General features: G+C 44.4%; 1 protein-coding gene across 2 annotated transcripts in view; it reads right to left on the reverse strand.

Moving 5' to 3' along the window:
* Usp46 (ubiquitin specific peptidase 46) overlaps positions 1-10656 on the reverse strand; it is a 76139-nt gene extending 65483 nt beyond the window's left edge. Inside the window, exons 1-2 of one of the 2 annotated variants that reach the window (XM_029570870.1) lie at positions 10463-10656; positions 9611-9701 (exon numbers count right to left, since the gene is read on the reverse strand). Coding sequence is in view for 1 of the 2 variants with exons in the window: in XM_008847975.3 (XP_008846197.1) it covers positions 10463-10498 (36 nt within the window). In the remaining variant the exon portion in view is untranslated. The remainder of the gene's footprint in view (positions 1-9610; positions 9702-10462) is intronic. The other variant, XM_008847975.3, reaches the window with a different exon arrangement.
* Between the last annotated feature and the right edge of the window lie 10267 nt (positions 10657-20923).

Raw genomic sequence — 20923 nt, forward strand, 5'->3', positions numbered from 1 at the left:
TCCTAAGATCTTGCTGCTCTAAATGTGCTCCCAGACCAGCAGTACCTACCTCACCAGGGAAGTGGTTATGCCTGCAAAATCTCAGCCTCGTCCCAGACCTGCCCAATCAGAATCGATATTTTCACAAGATCTGTAAGTAATTATTTGCATAATACATAATACAATCAGAGGAACACTGCTTTATCACAAGGTTTGGGGGTTTGGGCTTGTATTTGTTTTCTGAGATAAGATCTCATGTAGGTCAGGCTGGCTTTTAACCTTGACCTCCTAATCTTCCATCCTCCACATCCCAAACACTAGGATTGCAAGTATATACCATTTGTACTACCTACAAGGTAATTCTTCCATTCTAGCAAGATCTTTCTTTTCTTTTTTTTTTTTTTTTTTTTTTTTGTTTCTTTTGAGCCCCAGCTTGCCTGGATTTACTATGGAGACCAGACTGGCCTTGAATTCACAGAGATCCACTTGCCTCTGCCTCCCAAGTTCTGGAATTAAAAGTGTGTGCTGCCATGCCCAGCTTTGCAAGATGTCTTTATTCATTCATCAAAAATTATTTCTTGAGCATCTATCACATAAAAGTGCTAGGTACCATGTTGACAGATGGTTAACCATCAATAATATAAACATAGATTCTGTTCTGATAGGCCGCCAAGATATGGTAGTTTAGGACTGGCCAGGTGGCTCAATGAATAAACACACTTGCTACACAAGCCTGACAACCCAAACTCAATCCCCGGATTCCACTTTGGAAGGACAGAACCAACTCCTGGAAGTTGCTCTCTGACTTGTACATGTGCACCATAACACACGTGCCCCCCCACCCCACCCCCACACACACACGAAAAAAAAAAGACCTCAAAAAATAAAAAAAATTTTTTTGGTTTTTTTGAGACAGGGTCTCCCTGTAGCCCCAACTGTCCTAGAACTCATTATGTAGACCAGGCTGGCCTTGAACTCACAGAGATCCGCCTGCCTCTGCCTCCTGAGTGCTGGGATTAAAGGCGTGTGCCACCATGCCTGGCTAACATTTTCATTTTTAAAAACTATGATTGTTTAACAATCTCGGGTGCTCAACAGAATCAACTATGGCACTTAAAACATACACCATACATATGCACGCACGCACACACACACACACACACACACACACACACACAACTGAACTTCAACTATAAATACTTGAGTCTGAAGCTTCAGCAGCTGAGAAACTCCCACTGACAGAACAACTTTATAGAGCAATCTGACAATACTTAGTGTATTATTTCATTTTCCATTGCTATAACAAAATACCCAAGGCTCAATAACAGAGATACATTTAACTAATAGCTTTTTAAATTACAATTATTAATTTATTGTATGCTTGTGTGTGTGTGTGTGTGCATATGCATGTATGTGTGTGGATGCTCGAGTGCAATAGCACACAAATGTGGAATCAGGACAACTTTTGGAAACTGGCTTCTTTCTTCACCATGTAGGTCCTAGGGATTAAACTCAGGTTATCAGGCTTGACAACAAATGCCTTCATGCACTGAGCCACCTCACTGGCCCTAAGCTAATCGTTTGGTGACTGAAAGTCAAAACAGCACATGGTACAGCCTCTGGAGAAGGCCTCATGATGCACATCACTGAGCACATGTGAAAAGGAGATCATACTGTGAAGCAGAAAGCCAGAGAGACCAGGGAAGGGCAAGGCTGTCTCCCTTTCATGCCAGCTTTTGTGAGAGCTAAACAGAATCTCACAGAAAGTACCATAAATCCCTTCATGGGGGCATGCCCCAATTACCTAATGATCTCCCACTGGGCCCCACCTTTTAAATGTCCCACCATCTCTTAGCATTACCATACTGGGGACCAAGCCTCTAACATATGAACCCTTGAGGGACACACTCAACTGGTACCCAAACCACAGCACCAAGTAAAGCTGCAAGTGGCCTATCCTACGAGCCCTGCTTCAATTGCCAGAACCAGATGCCAATGAAATGAAAGCACAAGTACAAAGAGGCAGGAACGAGAAGGTGCATCACAGTATTGTTTTCAGATCAGAGTATTTTAGGGGCTGGAGAGCTGGCTCAGAGGTTAAGAGCACTGGCTGTTCTTGCAGAGGACCTGGGTTCGGCTCCCAGCACCCACATGGCTAACAACCATCCATAACTCCAGTTCCAGGAGATCCGACACCCTCTTCTGGCCTCTGCAGTCATTGCACACACAGGTGCACTTACATACCTATAGGCAAAACATTCATACACATAAAATAAAAATAAATATTTTTTAAAAGAACTGAATATTTCAGAAGCTATCAAACTGCCCCTAAATAAGGCAATAAATAAGGAAATCACAGTCAAGTTGAAGAGAACTGCCATAAACCAATCAGAATGAATAAACTGGGCTTCTGGGTCAATATACTCTTGACCACAGTTGGTTGAGAAAAGAAAGACAGTTGCAAAAGACCAAATGTTCTTAAATTACACACAAACATTGATGCTGCCTGTAGATTCATAAATAAAAAGGCATGTGTGTGGGCTATAGAGATGCCTCGGCAGTTAAGAGTGTTCACTGCTCTTGTAGAGCAGTTCCCAATACCCACATCAGGCAGCTTACAACTGCCTATAACTCCAACTCTGGGGGATCTGGCACCCTCTGGCCTCCAAGATCACTTGTACACAGGTGTTGCACATAAATTCACTCAGGTATACACATAATAAAAAATAAATAAATATTTTTAAATGTATGCATGATAAATACCTTATCAACTTCATAAAAATCGCTTGTGCTGGCAAGGGAGGAAGGAGGAGGGACAACAAGTGTTGGTTTCAAAGTTATATGCCTGAAAAACACCTAACTAAATACAGCTACATTTTAATATAATCTGTTAAATCTGAAAAGTAGGTATGCAGTATGTGACATATATTGCAATTTTCATGCTTTTTTGGGTGTTGATGTTTTGTGATCTAATTAGTTTTTGCAGTTTCTTTTAAAGGCTTCACAGGGAGTATGATACATGGCTACTACTCATAATCTCTATTTTAGGAGTATAAAGTAAAAAGGACCTAGATGTTCAATATCAAGAAATACAAGTACAGAATGGCAATGGTCTGTAGCTCTTAAATTATTATCTTAAATAATTTTACATTGATTTAAAAAAAAAAACCTTCACATGGCAGGTAATTTCTATAAGTAATGTTTTTGAAGAGCCCAAGGCTAATATCCAAGAAAGCAATATTTCTCAAAGCATAGTCTGGAGAGTGTGTGGACCCCCAAGACCTGCTTATTCAAAATCTCTTGAGGTAGACTCCCAGAGTTTGGATTTTTAATACGAGCACACACATATGGCCTCCATTCTCTAGTACTCCAAAGAATGCTAAATTATAACATATTTTTAAAGCTTTCTGTTCAGTAAGGTGACATTCACAAGGCTCTGGGAATTAAAGCGGAGGGGATGTTTCCTGAATATTTAACATAGCACCTCTACCAGGACACTGAAGCAGAATCTGATGAGAACTGGCTCCCACTGGCTCCCAAAGAAGAAAGAAATGGACTCTAAGAAGTCTGTCATTCCACATTGTTTTTCTAAAAGAACTTCAAACAGTAACAGGGTAAACAGGAAGACTTCCCAAGCCCAGCCCTGTAGCTGAGCCAAAAGATGCCTGCTGTGACTTTCACCAAAGCCAGTTTCATTCAAAGCACAGACTTGAACTTGACTAGATCTGGGACGCACTTGCCACCCTCAGAACATCTCCACTAGCGATGTCTATCTCCTCTGTGCTGCCCATGTCCCCTCCCCAACATCATGCGGGCACTGTCCCATCCACTGTATCTTTTGATACCTCCCCACTTTTCCTGACTTTTGCCTTGGTCTCCCTGACTTTCTTGTTCATTATCCTATTCCCCATTTTCAGACAAAACCAACACTGTGATCCTGACTTCCAAGCCCCAAAAGACTGCTCTCCAACCACTGAGTTAAAAACAGCCCCGCATAATACACACATGAGAAGATGTTTACCCCCACCAGTAACAATAAAGTGCAAGTTTAAACCACAAAGATGCAATTTCAAACCCATCAGATTGGCAAAATGCCATGTCTAACAATATCAAGTGTCTGCAGGCGTGTGGAACAACTGGATCCCCCAAACGATGCTGGCTAGAATGCAAATTGGCACAGCTGCTTCAGAGAGCAAACTGGCAACCTGTTACAGCAGAAGATGCCCATTTTCTTTAACCTAGCTATCCCCTTCTGGACATGTACCACAGAGAAAAACTTCAAATATTTACGGAGGGAGACAAGTTCACAGCTATTTATAACACTAAAATACAATGACAAAAAGGGAAAAAGAAAAAACCTGTGAGCCTATGTGATTATTAAAAAGTTGAGTATATTGTAGCACATTCATTTGAAGGAGTACTACACAGTGATTAAAATAAACTAGAATTATGGGTATCTTAATGAATAAATTGCAAAATCATTTAATTAATATTAGAGAGCTGAGAAGATCAGCTTAGTATTACAGAGCTTATTTAAAACATAAGAAAGAGGCTGGAGAGATGGCTCAGCAATATAGAGTACCTGCTCTTACAGAAAACCTGGGTTCAATTTCCAGCACCCACATGGTTGCTCACAACCATCCATAACTCTAGTTCCAGGGGATCTTGCACCCTCTCTTGGCCTTCATAGGCATTGCATGCACATGTTGCACTCACATCCATGCAGACAAAATACTCAGACACATTATCCAGGACAGCTGGGGTTACAGAGAGACCCTGTCTCAAAAAGACCAAAAAAATAAATAAATAAATTTTTTAAAGTAAATAAATAAATAAAAGTAAAAGTTAAAAGAAAACAATACAATGTCTGGTTTGTAAATGCACATAACATCTAATAAAGGTGAAAATACATTATAAATGCCAAATTTGGAATAGTGGGGAGAGGGATGATAAGGTGGGACAGGCTCATAAGAGGAGGTTTTAACTGTTTTGTAATTGTTCGTTTCTTCACTGGGTGGGGAGTGCTGACTGCTCACTCACTCTGTTATTCTACATACCTTTCTGGATGCCTAAAATTCACTTCCACCTAAAAAAGGAATCCCAGGACTAGATTACTTTACTCCATTTGTGGATTCTGAAAGAGGCAGGAGGGAGGCCAGACCTATGACTGGCACATGAAGTCTTGGGAACCAACAGGTCCCTCTCCCTTGATCTTTGAGTGGCCAACAGCAAATATTGACATGACCAGTGAAGTGAAATCCCATACAGGATTGACAATGTCTCTCCAATTAAACCAAAGGCCAGAACAGAAATTGTCCAGAAGGGCCTTGGCACCAGCAATGGCAACCAACAAGGAATGCATTTGTCTGAAGAAAGTTTGTGCTGGTCCATTTGGGGGCCTTTTCTCTTCAAAGATCAGCAAGGCCTTTCAAACCCTTAGGCCAGCATTGGTTTCACCACAAAGTTAGACTTATCATAACAATTTCCAATAAAATATTCAGACCACACGAGTTAGCCAGACTAAGACAGTCTTTCCCAAGTCTTCCAGTCAGCTAGCTTTGGATTGGCTTCATGGGGAGGCTAGAAATCAAACCAGCAAGAAGTATCTTTCTGATGATACTACCGAGTTTAATGCAATTAGAAAACCTCACCTAACTCCAAAGACCAGGCAAGCATATGAGTGGGCAGGAGGCCCACATCTAAGTAGAGAAAGCACTCCTTACTGTTAAGATAATAAAAATTCAAAACTGCTTTCAATTATAACCCAAACACATGAAAATTGTACACCAGTGAAGGGAAATGAATAGGTCTTAGTATATGCATGAAGTAGATATCAAGCTGAGAACCCAAAGAAGCCCTCACGATCTTTGATTCTAGCAAAATATTAGTGTTCAAATTTGTCTTCCTTCAGGACTCCAAGAAAATGAGAGAGAAATCGTGCAGACTTAATTGTCTGTTAATTCTGATCTACTATAAACTTCAGAATGTTAGACCTATAGAGCCAGGAAGGTAGAATTTTTTTCTTTAAATATTAACCCACCTCATCTCAGACTGCATTTGTTAACCTAACAACTATGGGAGTAGACCCTCATTCATGCTGTGACTCAGCTTACACAGTAAATGCAACTCCCGGCTGCCAGTTATCTTTGAGAACAGAAAGCATGAGTAACAGAAGACGAGCTATCTCCTCACCCACATTGTTAGAATGACATTTTTTTTTAATCTAAAAAAATTCCAACTATTCTCAAATTACTTGTTTTAGGTAAGGAGTTGATTTACTAAGTTAAAACTATCTTTATAGGGGCCAGAGAGATGGCTCAGTGGTTAAGAAGACCAGGGTTCAATTCCCAGCACTCATATGGTGGTTAACAACCATGTGTAACTCCAGTTCCAGGGAATCTGACACCCTCTTCTGGCCTCTATGGGTACTGCATGCATGGGTACACTTATGGTGCACTTATATTCAGGCAAGCAAAACACTCATACATAAAAATTAATAAACAAATAAAAGAGTTCAAATCCAGCATAAAAACAGGCCCTCAGAAACTATCCTGGGGTTGGTACATGGATATCAAAATGCTAGGATCTATAAGTTCAACAGGATTTTAAACAAGGTATGTAGGTACTCAAATGACTTGTAACTAATTATGAGAGGTAGAGTTTATATAAAGACTTTATCTAAGATATTATTCACTAAGAAGCTTCTCATAACCAAAAGTATATAACACAGTTTTATGAGATGAGGAAAACTAAGGTCCCTAGAAGTAGTTCCCCAAAGCTACCAACAGATTCACACTAAACAGAAAGACACTCAATGGTACAGATTCAGTTCTTACTCCTGTTGACTATGATCGTGTCCTCATGAAAAATAAAAGCCACTAACGGAAAGTTTGTTTCTTACTCCCGAGATTTTGTTCACCCCTGACCTGTATAGATATCACACTGCATTGAAACTTCTTCATCTTCATCAATGTGAATCCACAAGACACAGAACAGCTGAGCTCTTCTGGGCTATGGACTCAGTCATTTATTAAGTACCTGTCCATCCTTGACAGATGTCATTCAGTTATAAAACTTGTCACTTTTCCCCCCTCACTGTTGGAGACAGAACCCAGGCCTCACAGATACTCACAGGCACTCCACCCCAGCCCCTGCCAGCCCCTAACACTTGTAACCTACTGGATACATGGCATTTTCTCCAAAGCAAATCTTAAGAACACTGAAATGAAGAAAAGATGATATAGGGCAGTTTGTACTGGTACAAGTTACATTTGGTACCTCTTTTAGAAAATTCCGCAATTCAAAATGAAAACAAAACATTACAACAACAACAAATGAAATCTATTTGTAGAGCCATAAAAACACATATGTAGTGAAATCCATTGCTCTGAACAACAATCAAAGGATTATCAACAGGGGATATTTCCTCATGCTTGGTGGCTGTTGAAGCATTTTCAAATTACAACACACCAGCCAAACAAGCTTTACTATCTCCAAACCACACACTGCCGTGTGGTCAGGCTTCAAATGCCCTGAGCAAGCTGACTGGGCATTACTCTGAGAGGCATTCCCAAGAAGTAAATGGGAACAAGCACTGAACTTCCAAAGGACAAGGAAAAGTCAGTGGGCTGGGAGGTAAGAGGAAGGATGAGGATGTGGAGATGTGCTGCTGGCTCTCCATCCCTAGAAGGACTTGCTACTAGTCCTGTTTAAGCTCTGCTGGGTCATCTCTACTGGAGGAAGAAGTCAGTATTTCAGAGCTAGGTTTTGTCTGTCCTCTTAGCCAGTACCTAGTACCTTTGAACACCCATTCTGGACACACAACAGAAAATGCTTCAACTATGCCAAACATCCTCTTTAAAAGAAAAAAGAAGAAAAAAAAAAAAAGGCAGCCTGGGTATGCTACTCAGCACTTGCCTCGCATGTGCAAGGCCCTAGTTTGAGCCCCATAGTATCAAATAATAGATATGCTAGATACATAGATTAATACATAGATACATAGATAGCACTCCCTGCTTGCTTGTTTTTCAACCTATCAACTAGCTGGGACCAAAAGGCGTCAGAAGTAGGAAGAACCAAGTAAGCACCCCAACTAGGAACCCAGAAACAAGGGAGATCCGGAAGAGACCTACCTGGAAACAATTCATTGCCAAGTAAAGACTCTAAGGAGAGGTACAGTGAGCTTTCGTCTCACTGTGTAAAAACAACAGTCTCCTCATCACCAGCCTTCTCCTCTGGGAAATGAAACTGGGAGGGGCAGAGGTGACCTGAGCAGTTTGGTTTTTTTTTAAGGGGCGGGGTTTCCAGTTCCCACCCCAGCCTCTGTCTAGTGTCATTCAGCCTGGTTTGCATAAGTGACCTGTGGGCTGTTTACACCATCAGGGAGGGGAAGGCGTAATCTCCACAGCCCCTTAAACAACTGGAAGGTAGCATACCAGAGAAAGAAAACGCAGACTGTAACAGCTGGCACTCACTGAAAACTTGCTATGTACTAGGCATGAGCAGAGGATTTCAAGTTGGTGGTCTACCTGGGCTACACAGTGAGACCCTGTCTCAAAAACACAAACCAAAACTAAATAAATAAGCAGGACTGAACCTAGGGTCTGGCTTTAGAACCCAAACATTTCTCCACTTACTCAAGACAGTGACTGAACAGGAAGATATTAATAGGTTCACTACAAATTACTAGGTTCACATCACCTGGGGGATAAAGGCTCCTCAACGTGGTATGTTTTTAGGTCACCAGAGGAGGTGTCAATTCTGGCACAACACTGGCCCATTCCTCTTACAACCTCCCAGAAGCCTGTCTCCCTGGCTGTGTCTCACTGAAAACAGGTTGTGACAATCTGTCCAGGTGTGCCAAGAAGTCCCAGCTGCAGCAAGGGCAAGAAGCAGCAGGAGGCGAACTTCCTCTTGGGACATGCTAGCTCTCAAGTTTCCTGCCTGCTACAATAGAGAGGTGTCACCACACAGGCTTGGGACAGGAACACCACCACAAGCAGGCAGGGAGGAGCCTGCTGCCCTCCCTGCTGCCCACTTCACAGTTTCCCTCAGGAGCTGGTCACAGAAGAGACAGAGAAGAAACACAGCAGTTATCAGGGTACCGGGCCATATTAATGCCACTGGACAGAAAGAAACAGGAAACCTATCTCCTCCCACAGAAAGGAAGAAAGAGGAAATGGCAAAGGCTGCAGGAATCATCCACATCATCTAACGAGACCTGCACCACGCCAGGCAGCTATCCCTCTGGAAAGTCCCAGCATTTGGTCTGCTGGCATGGCCTTGCCCACCAGCACTGAAAAAAACGAAGCCTGCCCCAGCAGGTTTCAACTCCACCTGAGCTAACACATGGCTCCTTAATGTTCCTGTGCCATGTGTTGATCTTGCTACAGAATGTGGGACAGAAGACTGAAAGAGCTGTGTGATGGGGGAAGGGCACTCAGATCACCTTACCTAAGGCCTTCTTCATCAAGCCTCCTCAGATTCCCTTTAGGGGCTAGTATTACCATCTATCTTCAAGGGAGGGTTTCCCCAAAATGCAAAAACTGCAGTGTTCCGGCTTGGAGGGGGAGGGCGATCCAGAGTACAGGTAGAACACCCTCAAAGCCCCACAGTGTGAGCAATGCCTTACCCCAAGCTGAGCTCCCTAAGGCTTTCACAAGTGGGGGTGCCAGCTGGGTACACCCTGGGGACCCAAAGGCTGGAGACGGGTCCTGCAGAAACTGAAAAGGAAGGGAAAGCAATGGGGAAAACCCAGATTAAAGTGATCACTAGGTCATGGCTCCAGACCCCTCCCTCCTGGACCAATGCTGAATGGACAAGGGGTGGGGCAGCATGACCCCACAGGCTTTCTCCACACCCACAAGTCAGCCTCACTCCTAGGGCCTGCAAATGTTACTGCCTTATACCCTCTCACACAGGTGGGGAAACTGAGGCATCCAGAACAAACGACCGTCTGAAGTTCATTCACCTCTCTAACCACGATTCTGCACTTTGTGCTTTCAAAGCTCTAGTGTCTGTCCAATTTCTCCAGAGAGAGGATTGCTGTTGCAAAGTGGATCTTAAATACAACCGAGGCTGAACTCCAAAACCAGATGAGGGCAGTCAGTGAGTCCAGTACAGGTTTATTTACTGCACCAGGAGATCTGCGTCCCCACCCCTGGCTCTTCCGCCCACGGTCTTCCCTGGGGTCATCAGTGTGCGGCCACCTCGCGCCCCCACCCCCACCCGGCACGGGCACCGCAACCCGAAGGCGGGGACACACGGCGGCCCTGGGGATCCCCCAGGATCTGCTGGGGGTCCCCAGCTTGGGCAGAGGCGGGCGGCTATGGCCAGCCAGCCCAGTTCCGGGGCCGGGAACTTCTGGCCACTGGGTCCCCGGGTCCCCCGCCGCCCAGGGCGCGCGTGCAGCTCCAGCCTAGGGTTCCCTTTCTTTGCCTGGCTCGCCGTTGACACAACCCCCGGAGGCTTGGCGGCCACTCACCATATTACAGATGGAGGCGATGTTTCGGACAGTCATTAGTCTAAAGGTTGCAGCGATCGCGCACCGCCATCTTTACCAGGGGAAAACGGGACTGTCCATGGTGGCGCGCAGCGAGGCCAGGCGGAGGGGAGGCGGCCTGGGGCCGGCTTCAGATCCGCTGGACTAGCAGCGAGGCCAGGCGGCGGCGAGGGCGGGGCAGCGCGCGGGGCGGGGAGTGGCGGAGCTACGCAGCAGGGCCGCGGGGAGGAGGAGCCGGGAAGCCCCGCCGCAGCTGCGTTCCTGCCACCAGCACAGACTCACACCGCCTCGGGGTCCGGGGCCCCCAACCGCTGGACCAGGCCAGGCCTGCGGCGAACCCAGCATGATGGTGTGATGTGCCCCGGCCCTCCCCGAAGGACCCAGCATCGCACCGGCGCTGGACACTGGCCGATCGCAGGCTGGGGACCCGCACCGCGGAGGGGAACAGGACCCCCCTGTTCCTGCCGGCTCCCCAACAAGCCTGGCGGCGGATGAGGGCATGTGGTTTGGCTTGTAGATAATATGAAGAATAGGGGTGACTGAAGTCCAACTTTTAAGTTTCTCACCAGGGTTCCAGCCTGGCAGCATCCGCCGGAACCCGAAAAGTAAAATGGGGTCAGGGCATGGGAGTGGCCAGAAAGCCCTGGCCAGTAGCGCCCCAGCTGCCTGGGTAAAGGTCCCCAGAAGGAAAATGATTCCACTCACTTGGGCACTTTGTAACATTAGGTACAGTTCTGGGTCTGTCGATGAAATAAAAAGACCAAGAACAGAACTTTTCTTCAGCCTCAAGGAGAACGTTCCCTAATCTCTGCCTTGAAAGATGGGGACTGTTTGATCTTATGCATGGTTTCTGCACAGGCGGTGGCTGAAGTCTCAAACGCAAATCTGTAGCCCACTTGAAAGTAAGTTCATGTGAATGGAAAGAATCCATTGCAAACGTGGGAAACAATTGTACAGGCAAGCTTGCAATCCAGTGCTTTTCACTGAGAAGCTGTGCAAGTGAAACGTGAGAAATTCCTAAACCAATGTATTTTCTGGCAAATTAAATTAGGAGAGAAATTAATATAATTGAGAACAGCTTTATCTAACCCAAAGTAATGTACTGGGGAAAATGGAGTTAAGCACAGGACATGTGGGAGCCGTCTATTGATAATTCTAGGAGCTGGAGTAGAAGGTGGAAGGTTTGGAGGGTCAAGTCCACACTGTTTTTCAGTGGGGAGAAGGAATAATAGTCCTACTTACACTGAGTCATCTTACCCAGTTTTATTTCCTATTGAATCCTGATGATAATAGCTAACTTTGGTTTTTCTTACTACTGTCAGTTACAATATTCTTTTGTTTGCTTTGGGTTTGTTTGTTTTGTTTGGGGTTTTTTTGGGAGGGGGTCGGCTTTTTGAGACAAGGTTTCCCTATAGCCCCAACCAGGCTGCAACTCCCTATATAGACCAGACTAGACTCAATCTCACAGAGATCCACCTGCCTCTGCCTCCTGAGTGCTGGGATCAAAGGCGTGCGACACCACCCCACTTACAATTCTTTCAACTTCTACCATGACTGTAAGGCAGAAGACACTGTTACCTCCATGAAGCTTATAGAAGGACATGTCCTCCCCAGCTCTGTTAACCCAAATGGTACTGATGAGGGTACCACTGGGGGAGAAGATGATGGTAAAACATCCAAACTATGACTGGTCAGGGCAGCAAGGCCCAGAAAAGCTTAAAGATCTGAGGAATGTCACAAGTTCAAGGCTACTATCAGGCCTCTGAACTCAGTTTCACAGGCAGTCCAAAGGTTTAAATATGGAAGTCTTTACCTTGATAAAGTTCATTATTTTTTCCAACATGGACACATTAATTGCAAAGTTTACAGGATTAAAAGCACTATTGAGGGCTGGAGAGAAGGTTCAGTCAGTTAAGTGCTGTGAAGGCTAATTCTGGGTGTCAATTTGACTGGATCTGGCATTAACTAAAATGAGCGAGACCTTCTGGATTGAATCATTTGAATTTGAAAGACCCACCCTAAATGTGGGCATTACCTTCTGATGGCAGCCCTTATAAAAAGCCATGGAGAGGGGAGCTTTTGCTTTTTTTGCTGCTTGCCGCCTTCTTTCTCATTGGTGAGCTTAACCAATTTACCCGATTCCAACACAGAGGAAGACTAGCAGCTCTCCTGGAATCTACCAGGCCTTCAACACCAGATTAGGACTGCTAAAATATCCAGTCTCATGGACTGAACAACTAGCAGATTCTCAGCCTCTCCAGTGTGATGTAGCTATTGTTGTACTACCAGACTCTATCCTGTGAGCTAATCTAAGAAATCCATATCTACATATATGTTCATTTTATCAGTTGTGTTTCTTTAGAAAACCCTAATACAAGTGCTTGTTACACAGCATGAGGACCTCAGTTCAATCCCTTAGAATCCATGTTACAAAAAATAAATAATAACAAAACAGGCACACTGTATGCCTATATAGTTCTTTGGAGGTAGAGGCAGGAGGACCCCTGGGGCTTGCTGACTAGCCAACCTAGTCAAGGTTCATTAAGAGACCCTTTTATTTATTTATTTTTTTTTTTTGGTCTCTTTTGAGACAGGGTCTCCCTGTAGCCCCAGCTGGCCTGGAACTCGCTCTGTAGACCAGGCTGGCCTTGAACTCACAGAGATCCAGCTACCTCTGCTTCCCGAATGCTGGGATTAAAGGCATGCACTAGCATGCCTGGCAAAAGACCCTATTTCAAAAAGTCAAGGTGGGCAGGGCGTGGTGGCACGTGCCTTTAATCCTAGTACTCAGGAGGCAGAGGTAGGCTGATCTCTGTGAATTCCAGTCCAGCCTGTTCTACAGAGTGAGTTCCAGGCCAGCTGTGGCTACAGGGAGACCCTGTTTCAAAAAGACAAAAAAAAAAAGAACTTGGCATTTTGGTGAGGGGTTAAGGCATAGTGGTCATGAACATAGATTAGGGAAGACACCCAGTGTCAACAATACCAGCCTCTGTCCTTCACACATATGAACATCTGCCTAACATACATACACACACACACCACCACACCATTGACATAGTGAAAACTGATCAGTACCTGGGGTCCTGAGTGCTATACCAACAAGGAAAAGGGATCTTTTGAACACCTTCTAACCACCTAAAGTTAAGTGTACAATATAACCGAATTGAAATCTGGATGTGGTGGCACATGCCTATAATCCCAGCACTTGGAAGGCTGAGGCAGGAGGATTGCCACAAGTTCAAAGCCCACCTGGGCTACATAGTACCAGACCATCCAGGACTACGTGGTAAGATCCTGTCTCAACTCCTATCTCTGAAAAATACAACCAGGTTGAAACTTGGGCTGGAAGTTACATTCTCAACAAATCAATTGAACATTGCATTGTTTATCTAAGTCATGAATGATTAAATGCATTTCACCATTCAACAAGGTTGATGTTCCCAAGTCTCAATTGGAGAAGTCTTGAGTTGAAGAACTGTAACCTTAGCTTTAGTGAGGAAACATTATTCACAGGAAGAGATAAAATCTTGAAAATGATAACTAGGGGGCTGGAGAGAGGGCTCAGCAATTAAGAACAGTGGCTGCTCTTGCAGAGAACCCAGGTTCATTCAGTTCCAGGCACCCATATGGCAGCTAATAACCATCTGTAACTTCAGTTCCAGGGAATCTGACACCCTCTTCTGGCCTCTGCAGGCATTGCACAATATGGGTACATTTAAATTCTTGCAGGCAAAACACTCACACACATTAAATAAATAAAAGTTGGAAAAGAAAATGGTGCCTAGCTGATGAGGAAAGATTTTTTTGGTCTTTTTGAGACAGGGTTCCAGCTGGCCTGGAACTTGTATGTAGACCAGGCTGGACTCGAACTCACAGATCTTTGCCTGCCTCTGCCTCTGAGTGCTTGAATTAAAGGCATGCACCACCATGGCCAGCTCTGATGAGGGAATTTTAAGGGAAAGTGATCTACATATAGAGAACAGTATGTATGAGTACAGGGTGAGGGCAGGAATAGCAGGCAAATGGAAAGACGGGCTCCAGGCCAGCACTAGCCCAAGTGAATATGAGGGCGGTAGCTATACCAGGTGGTGTGCCCTTGCTGCAAAGTGTGATCTGTGAACCACTATTGCCATCAGCTGGGAAATGGTGAACTGTGCCCATCTCCAAACAGGTCAGGCCTTCAGTCAACCACTGCGCTGGAACTTGGATTTTGCCTGCCTTAGAATCATTTTGATTCTTCTAATGATAGCTCCTGATCTACTAATCTACTCCTGGAACTTTCCTTCTGCCATGCTCAAACCCTTGGGTGCAAGTGTGTATCTAACCTTGCTCTCAGAGTCAGAGGAAGGCCTTATATCCCAGCCACAGTGACTGAGAATGTGATACAAGCTCAGCCAGAGTCAGCCCATATGTAAGGATGCATGTGCATATGTGTGCTCATGTGTGTATGAAGGCTAGGTGTGTCAGGTGTCTTTCTTAATTATTCTCCACCTTACTCTTTGAGACAGGGTCTTTTCCTGAACCTGGAGCTCACCAATTTGGCTAGACTTGCTGGCAAGCCAGCCCCAAGACAAGGATCCTCTCGTCTTTGCTTCCCAAGTGCTGGGGTTATAGATGTGTGTCACAACACTCAGCTTTATACATGGATGCTAGGGATCTGAACTCAGATCCTCATGTTTTCATGGTAAGCACTTTTCTCACTTTACTGAGCCACGTCCCCTAATGCACTTGTCCTGTTTTTTTTTTTTTTTAATATTTTGTTTATTATTTTTATTTTATGTGCACACATGTATTACCTGCATGTAGGTAAGTTCACCGTGCCGTGCAATGCCCTCAGAGGACAGAAGAGGCTGTTGGATCCCCTGGAACTGGAGTTATGGACAGTTGTTAGCTGCCATGTGGGTGCTGGGATTCAAACCCGGGTCTTCAGCAAGAACGGCCAATGTTCTTAACCACTGAGCCATCTCTCCAGCCCTCGTCCTGGTTTTTAAATTTTTTTTATTTATTATTTTTATTTTTAATATTTTATTTATTATTTTTATTTTATGTGTATGAGTGTATGGAGGTAATGTAGGTACCTACATGTAGGTAAATGTACCCATGTCGTGCAATGCCTATGGAAGACAGAAGAGGCCATTGGATCCCCTGGAACTGGAGTTACAGACAGTTGTTAGCTGTTGTATGGGTTCTGGGATTCGAACCCAGATCTTCTGCAAGAACAGCCAGTGTTCTTAACCACTAAGCCATCGCTCCAGCCCTATTATTTTTATTTTATGTGTATGAGTGTATTGCCTGCATGTAGGTAGTGTACCCATAATTGTGCAGTGCCTACAGAGGTCAGCAGAGGGTGTTGGATCCCCTGAACCTGGAGTTACAGACTGTTAGCTGCCATGTTGGTGCTGGGAATCGAACCGGGGTCCTTTGCAAGGACAGCCAGTGCTCTTAACTGCTGAGTCAACTCTCCAGCCCTTGTCTTGTTTTTTAAGATAGGGTTTTTCTATATAGCTCAGGTTAGTTTCAAATTTGAGACAGTTCTCCTGCCCCAGCCTCCCAAGTACTGGGATTACAGATGTGAGCCACCATGTGGCTGGCTCACCTTTAATCCTGGAACTCTGGGGAGAGACCTGTCCCCTTCCTGATTTTGCAGAGCTGATGGGCTACGAATCTAGAGCTGACTTCTTTCCCCTGCCTGAGAATGAAGCTAACACAGGAAAATGGTCCTGAGGCGCAGTGGGAGCTCCTATTGTCATTTATCCTGCTGCTGAGAGATCTAAATCCTGGACTTTCAGTAACCCAAACCAATAAAGTCTTTGTTTTCTTTGGCCAGTTCAAGTTGTTTGCCACTTAGGACTGAAAGAATCCTAATTCACCAGTGTCTCCCACCCTTGAAACTCACTGACACTCATTCTGAAGCCTCCTGTCTCTGCTCTATAATCAGAAAGCTCAAAGTCTGCTCCTCTGGGAGGCCTTCCCAGAGGCCTCTATCTCTACTGCTCTCCCTACATGTACTTCTGCACCCATGTGGCCACAGGTTACATGTCTGCCAACTCCCTCTTTGCGTAGTGAGCCCCCACTCAGCTTTTATGTGTTCTTGAAATAAGTGAGAAAACTTTGATATACATTGTTAGATGCCATCCAGGCTCCCATCATGGTAGATACATTTGTAAATACATTTATGTCATGTAACATGGAATGGAGGCATTAGGCCTTTAAGTAGGTGACTGAACTCTCTGTACGGCATGGGCAAGTTTCTTAACCTCTTTTAAATGATGGCAGTAAGAGTAGCCCTCAGAGTCTGTAAAGGACAAAGAACATGCCTGTGTGTACTAAGCACTATCTAAGGGAGAGCCATTATCTTTGTTTTTTGACTGGTGTCTCAGAAGATATGAAGAGACAGGTCTGCTTTGCCCCCTAGGTTACACCTGAAGAACCATCGTGTTATCTATTAGAATCAACAAACTGAATACTAACTATGAAACATTTAGATAACCGCTTCTCTTCACATGGTCTGGAGGCTCCTCAAGGGGAAGTACCTGGTCTTAGATGCTTTTTAACAGTCTCATTGAGTCTCTAGCACTGTACCTGGCACATTAATTTCTTCCTTTTCTCCTCACTGCCAGACAGACTACTGCAGCTCATTTGCTGTGTAAATGGTAGTAATCATTGGGTGTCTGGTGGGAAAAAGTGTTTTGCTAGTTGCAGATATGAGTCTGACTACCAAACTAGTTTCTGGTTTCAATTCTGTGCAGAGCTTTTGGAAATACTTTTCCCTTAATCATCGTGTGTCCAGCAATCATTAGACCTCCTTTTCACTACACCTGAGAGCAGTATTGGTTGTCTTAGGCTAAACCCAGGCAATGGTATTGCTTCTACTGCTCAGTTCCTAACAGCATTTAGTGGTGTTATGAATGTCTTTGCTACTTTTTACTTAGGTGGTATTCATGTAAAATAAGGACAGCTTTGGACTGAGCATCGCATGAGAATTCCTCTAATGGGATAACTGTATCTAACATTATAAGGAAGTTTCATGGGTGGATCTCAGGGTACCAAAGACTGCCTAAGCCTTCAGAACAATTGGCCTATTTTGAATTACCAACTGAGTGGCCACTGAAAGACTTTGAGCTAGGTTGGAACATGATTAAATGTATATTTGATAATACAGTCTGATTAACTGAAAGAGCAAATTATTCTAGCTGGCTACCCTAGGGGAAGAAAGGATGAAGGGTAGCAAAGATGTTCGAGGTGAGGCCAGTTAGAAATCAGAAAAGGGACTAGGAAGATGTCTTGTGGATAAAGCACTTGCTGTATAAATGATTGGACCAGAGTTCAGATGCCCAGATCCACATAAATTCCTCGTGGGCTTAGTGACCCATGTGGACTTCCAGCATTGGGGAAGGCTAGACTAGCCAAATCTGTGAGCTCTGGCTTCAACTGGGACATGCTGCCTCAATGAATAAGGTGGAGAGTGACCGAGGAAGACTCCTGATGTTGACTTTCGGCTTCCACACAGGCATGCATACATGTGCACACATACCAGCACACACATGTCTATACCCATGAAAATAAACACACCCACTCACTCTAAATGAATAGACATTTGAGAGCATTCCAGTGGTGGTGGTAGCCTGGAACTAGGGGAGTGGCAATAAAAAGAGAAGTGGGCAGAATGAAGCCTGATTTTGGAGCAGCCAGCTAATTTGTAGTTGACTAGGGTGAGGGGCAAGGTCCAGGCCCAGGTTTCGGACTAGAATGATGTGGCATTTTTATGTTTTAATAATGGAGAGTGCTGAAGGAGGATGCCCAAGTGAAGGTGATTGGGAAAGGTGAGCTTGGTTCAAGGGAGTGGACTTGAAGACAACCATCAAATGCTTGAATTGATAATCAACTAAGCCTTTGACCATGAAAGCCCGAGGTTAAAAAAAAAGTCTTCACTGGAGAAATAAATCTAAGAATAATTAACATATAGACAGTAATAGAGGACATGCAATTCTGAATGAAATTTCCCTTGGGAAGGGCGGAGTTAGAGATGAGGGGTGGTCATCGAGAGCTCCACCATGCAAGGCCCGGGTCTGAAATACAGAAGAGAAAAACTGAAGTGACAGAAGCCAAGGCATTTAAAGATAGCAGGACCTGTACAGTGTGTGGAATACAGCTGTGAAATCAAGGGTCATAAATAATAATGGCAATTATGACCCCTTCCTGAACAGGCTTTTAAAAAAATATTGTTATTATTTTTATTTTATGTGTATGAGTATATTGCCAGAATGTATGTAAGTGTACCCGAGTCATACAATGTCCACAGAGAACAGAAAAGGGCATCTTATCCCCTGGAACTGGAGTTATAGATGGTTGTTGGCTACCATGTGGGTGCTGGGAACTAAACCCAGGTCCTCTACAAGAGCAACCAGTGCTCTTAACCACTGAGCCATCTCTCCAGCCCCTGAACAGGCTTTAAGATGTGTTTCATCCCGTGACAGTTCTCTGAGAAAGGTGATATTCTATACATAGTTTTGAAGAGGAAGAACTGAGGCTCAAGGAGTTTATAAGAAAGTTACCTAGTCAGGCAGGCAAGACAGCTCAGCAGATAAAGATGCCCGCTGCCAAGTCTGGAGACCTGAGTTCAATCCCTAGGACCTGCAGGGTAAAAGGAGAGAACCAACCCCATAAATTATCCTTTGACATCCACACATGCAGTATAGTATGCACGTGCCCATACACATGGGCGGGGGGAGAATGAATATGAAAGAGGAAGAGAGAAAGAGAAAAGAGTGTCCCAGAATTAAGCATTATCTCTAAAGGATACGTAAAATTCTTTTAAGGGTGGTTTGGGTGGAAGGTTAGGATAGAATCAATATGGGAGCAGAGCATGCTGGTAAGCTAAAAGGAGATGAAACACCAGATGCTAAAGCTGTTTGAATTTAAAGGGAAGGAGGGTTAGGCAGTAAACAGTTGAACTCAGAAATACCTTCAGTGGGGGATTGAGAAGGGTTTTCTCCTTGGCCAGCTTGATCTGACTCTGCCCACTTTGTTCAGCTGTTCAGTCAACTACATCATCCCCAACCAGGTGCTTCAAGGCCTGCAGCCCACAACTACCCTATCATCTCCCTTCCTTCAGGGCCATTCATTCCTCAAAGCTCACTTCCATAGAAAATTTTCCTAGTCTAATCCTCTCCAGAAAAAGTTCTGGTCAAAAATGATTTTATCTTTTTAGAAACTTCCACTGCCTAGCACAGTGGCCAGTGTTTACCCAGAATGTTCTCAGACGCTTCACAAGCCCTTATTTGCCTGAAACACTTGGCTCACTTGATCATAACCATATTACTCACCATCTCACTTTCCTGGAAGGTCTCTCTCTCTTCTCTCTTCTCCTCTTCTTCTTTTTCTTCTTCTTCTTCTTCTTCTTCTTCTTCTTCTTCTTCTTCTTCTTCTTCTTCTTCTTCTTCTTCTTCTTCTTCTTCTTCTTCTTCTTCTTCTTCTTCTCTCTCTCTCTCTCTCTCTCTCTCTCTCTCTCTCTCTCTCTCCCTCTCTCCTCCAAGTTCTGGTTGGAATTACACAGAACTAGAGGCCCTGGTAGGTGTGGGAGGGCGGGGTTTAGCAGGTAAGTCTGATGGAAAAAGTTGAAACAAATGGGCTTCCATAGACATAAGATGATCTAAAATTAGGAGGCATCTCAGGCAAAAGCTTGAGGTGAGGGAATCAGTGGATTTTCCTATTTGTATTTTTTGTCAAGATTATCAGTGTAGGAGACCTTGAATGTGTTTCTCATCTGAAAATGAAGGGGGTTGGGCCTGGTAATCAAAGCAATCAAAGATAGTTAAGAGACTGAGGCAGGTGGATTCCAAGCTTGCCTGGGCTACACAGTGAATTCAACACAATCTGGTCAACTTAGCAAGAACCATGTAACAAAATAAAAAGTAAAGGGGTAGGGGAATTGAGGATATAGCTCAGTGGTGGGGTGCTCAAGCATACACAATCTAGATTCAATCCTAAAGGAAGGGAAAATACTGAGGGGCCAGCGAATAGTGAGGCTCAAATGAGGGCAGTTACTACAAGAGGTGGGAGAGGGGTGGGATCAAGGGCTCCAAAGTGTAGGAAGGGTGGAAGTCCTTCCATTAGGTCAAAGAAATTATTGTGAGATGGTCTCCATCTTCTCAGTAAAGCGGTTAGGAATGTACTCTCCAAGGGGCATCTGATCTCTGCTCCCTGCTGAATCCATCAGACATGTGAGCACACAGGTACACATGAATGTTTGTTGAATGAGCACGTGACTGAAAGATAGTAAGACTTGAAGAAGGCTAAACATAGTCTAGGGCAATGTGAGTGGTTCTGACTCCAGGTCAGAACAGACTTAGAACAGACTATCTGTGGGACAGTCACATGATTTAAAGCCCACAAACACCATGTGCAATGAAGGAAAAATGATCTCTTCTAACAAGGTTATGC

This window comes from Nannospalax galili, unplaced genomic scaffold (genome assembly GCF_000622305.1).
Source record: "Nannospalax galili isolate Female #2095 unplaced genomic scaffold, S.galili_v1.0 scaffold1424, whole genome shotgun sequence".
NCBI lineage: Eukaryota > Metazoa > Chordata > Mammalia > Rodentia > Spalacidae > Nannospalax > Nannospalax galili.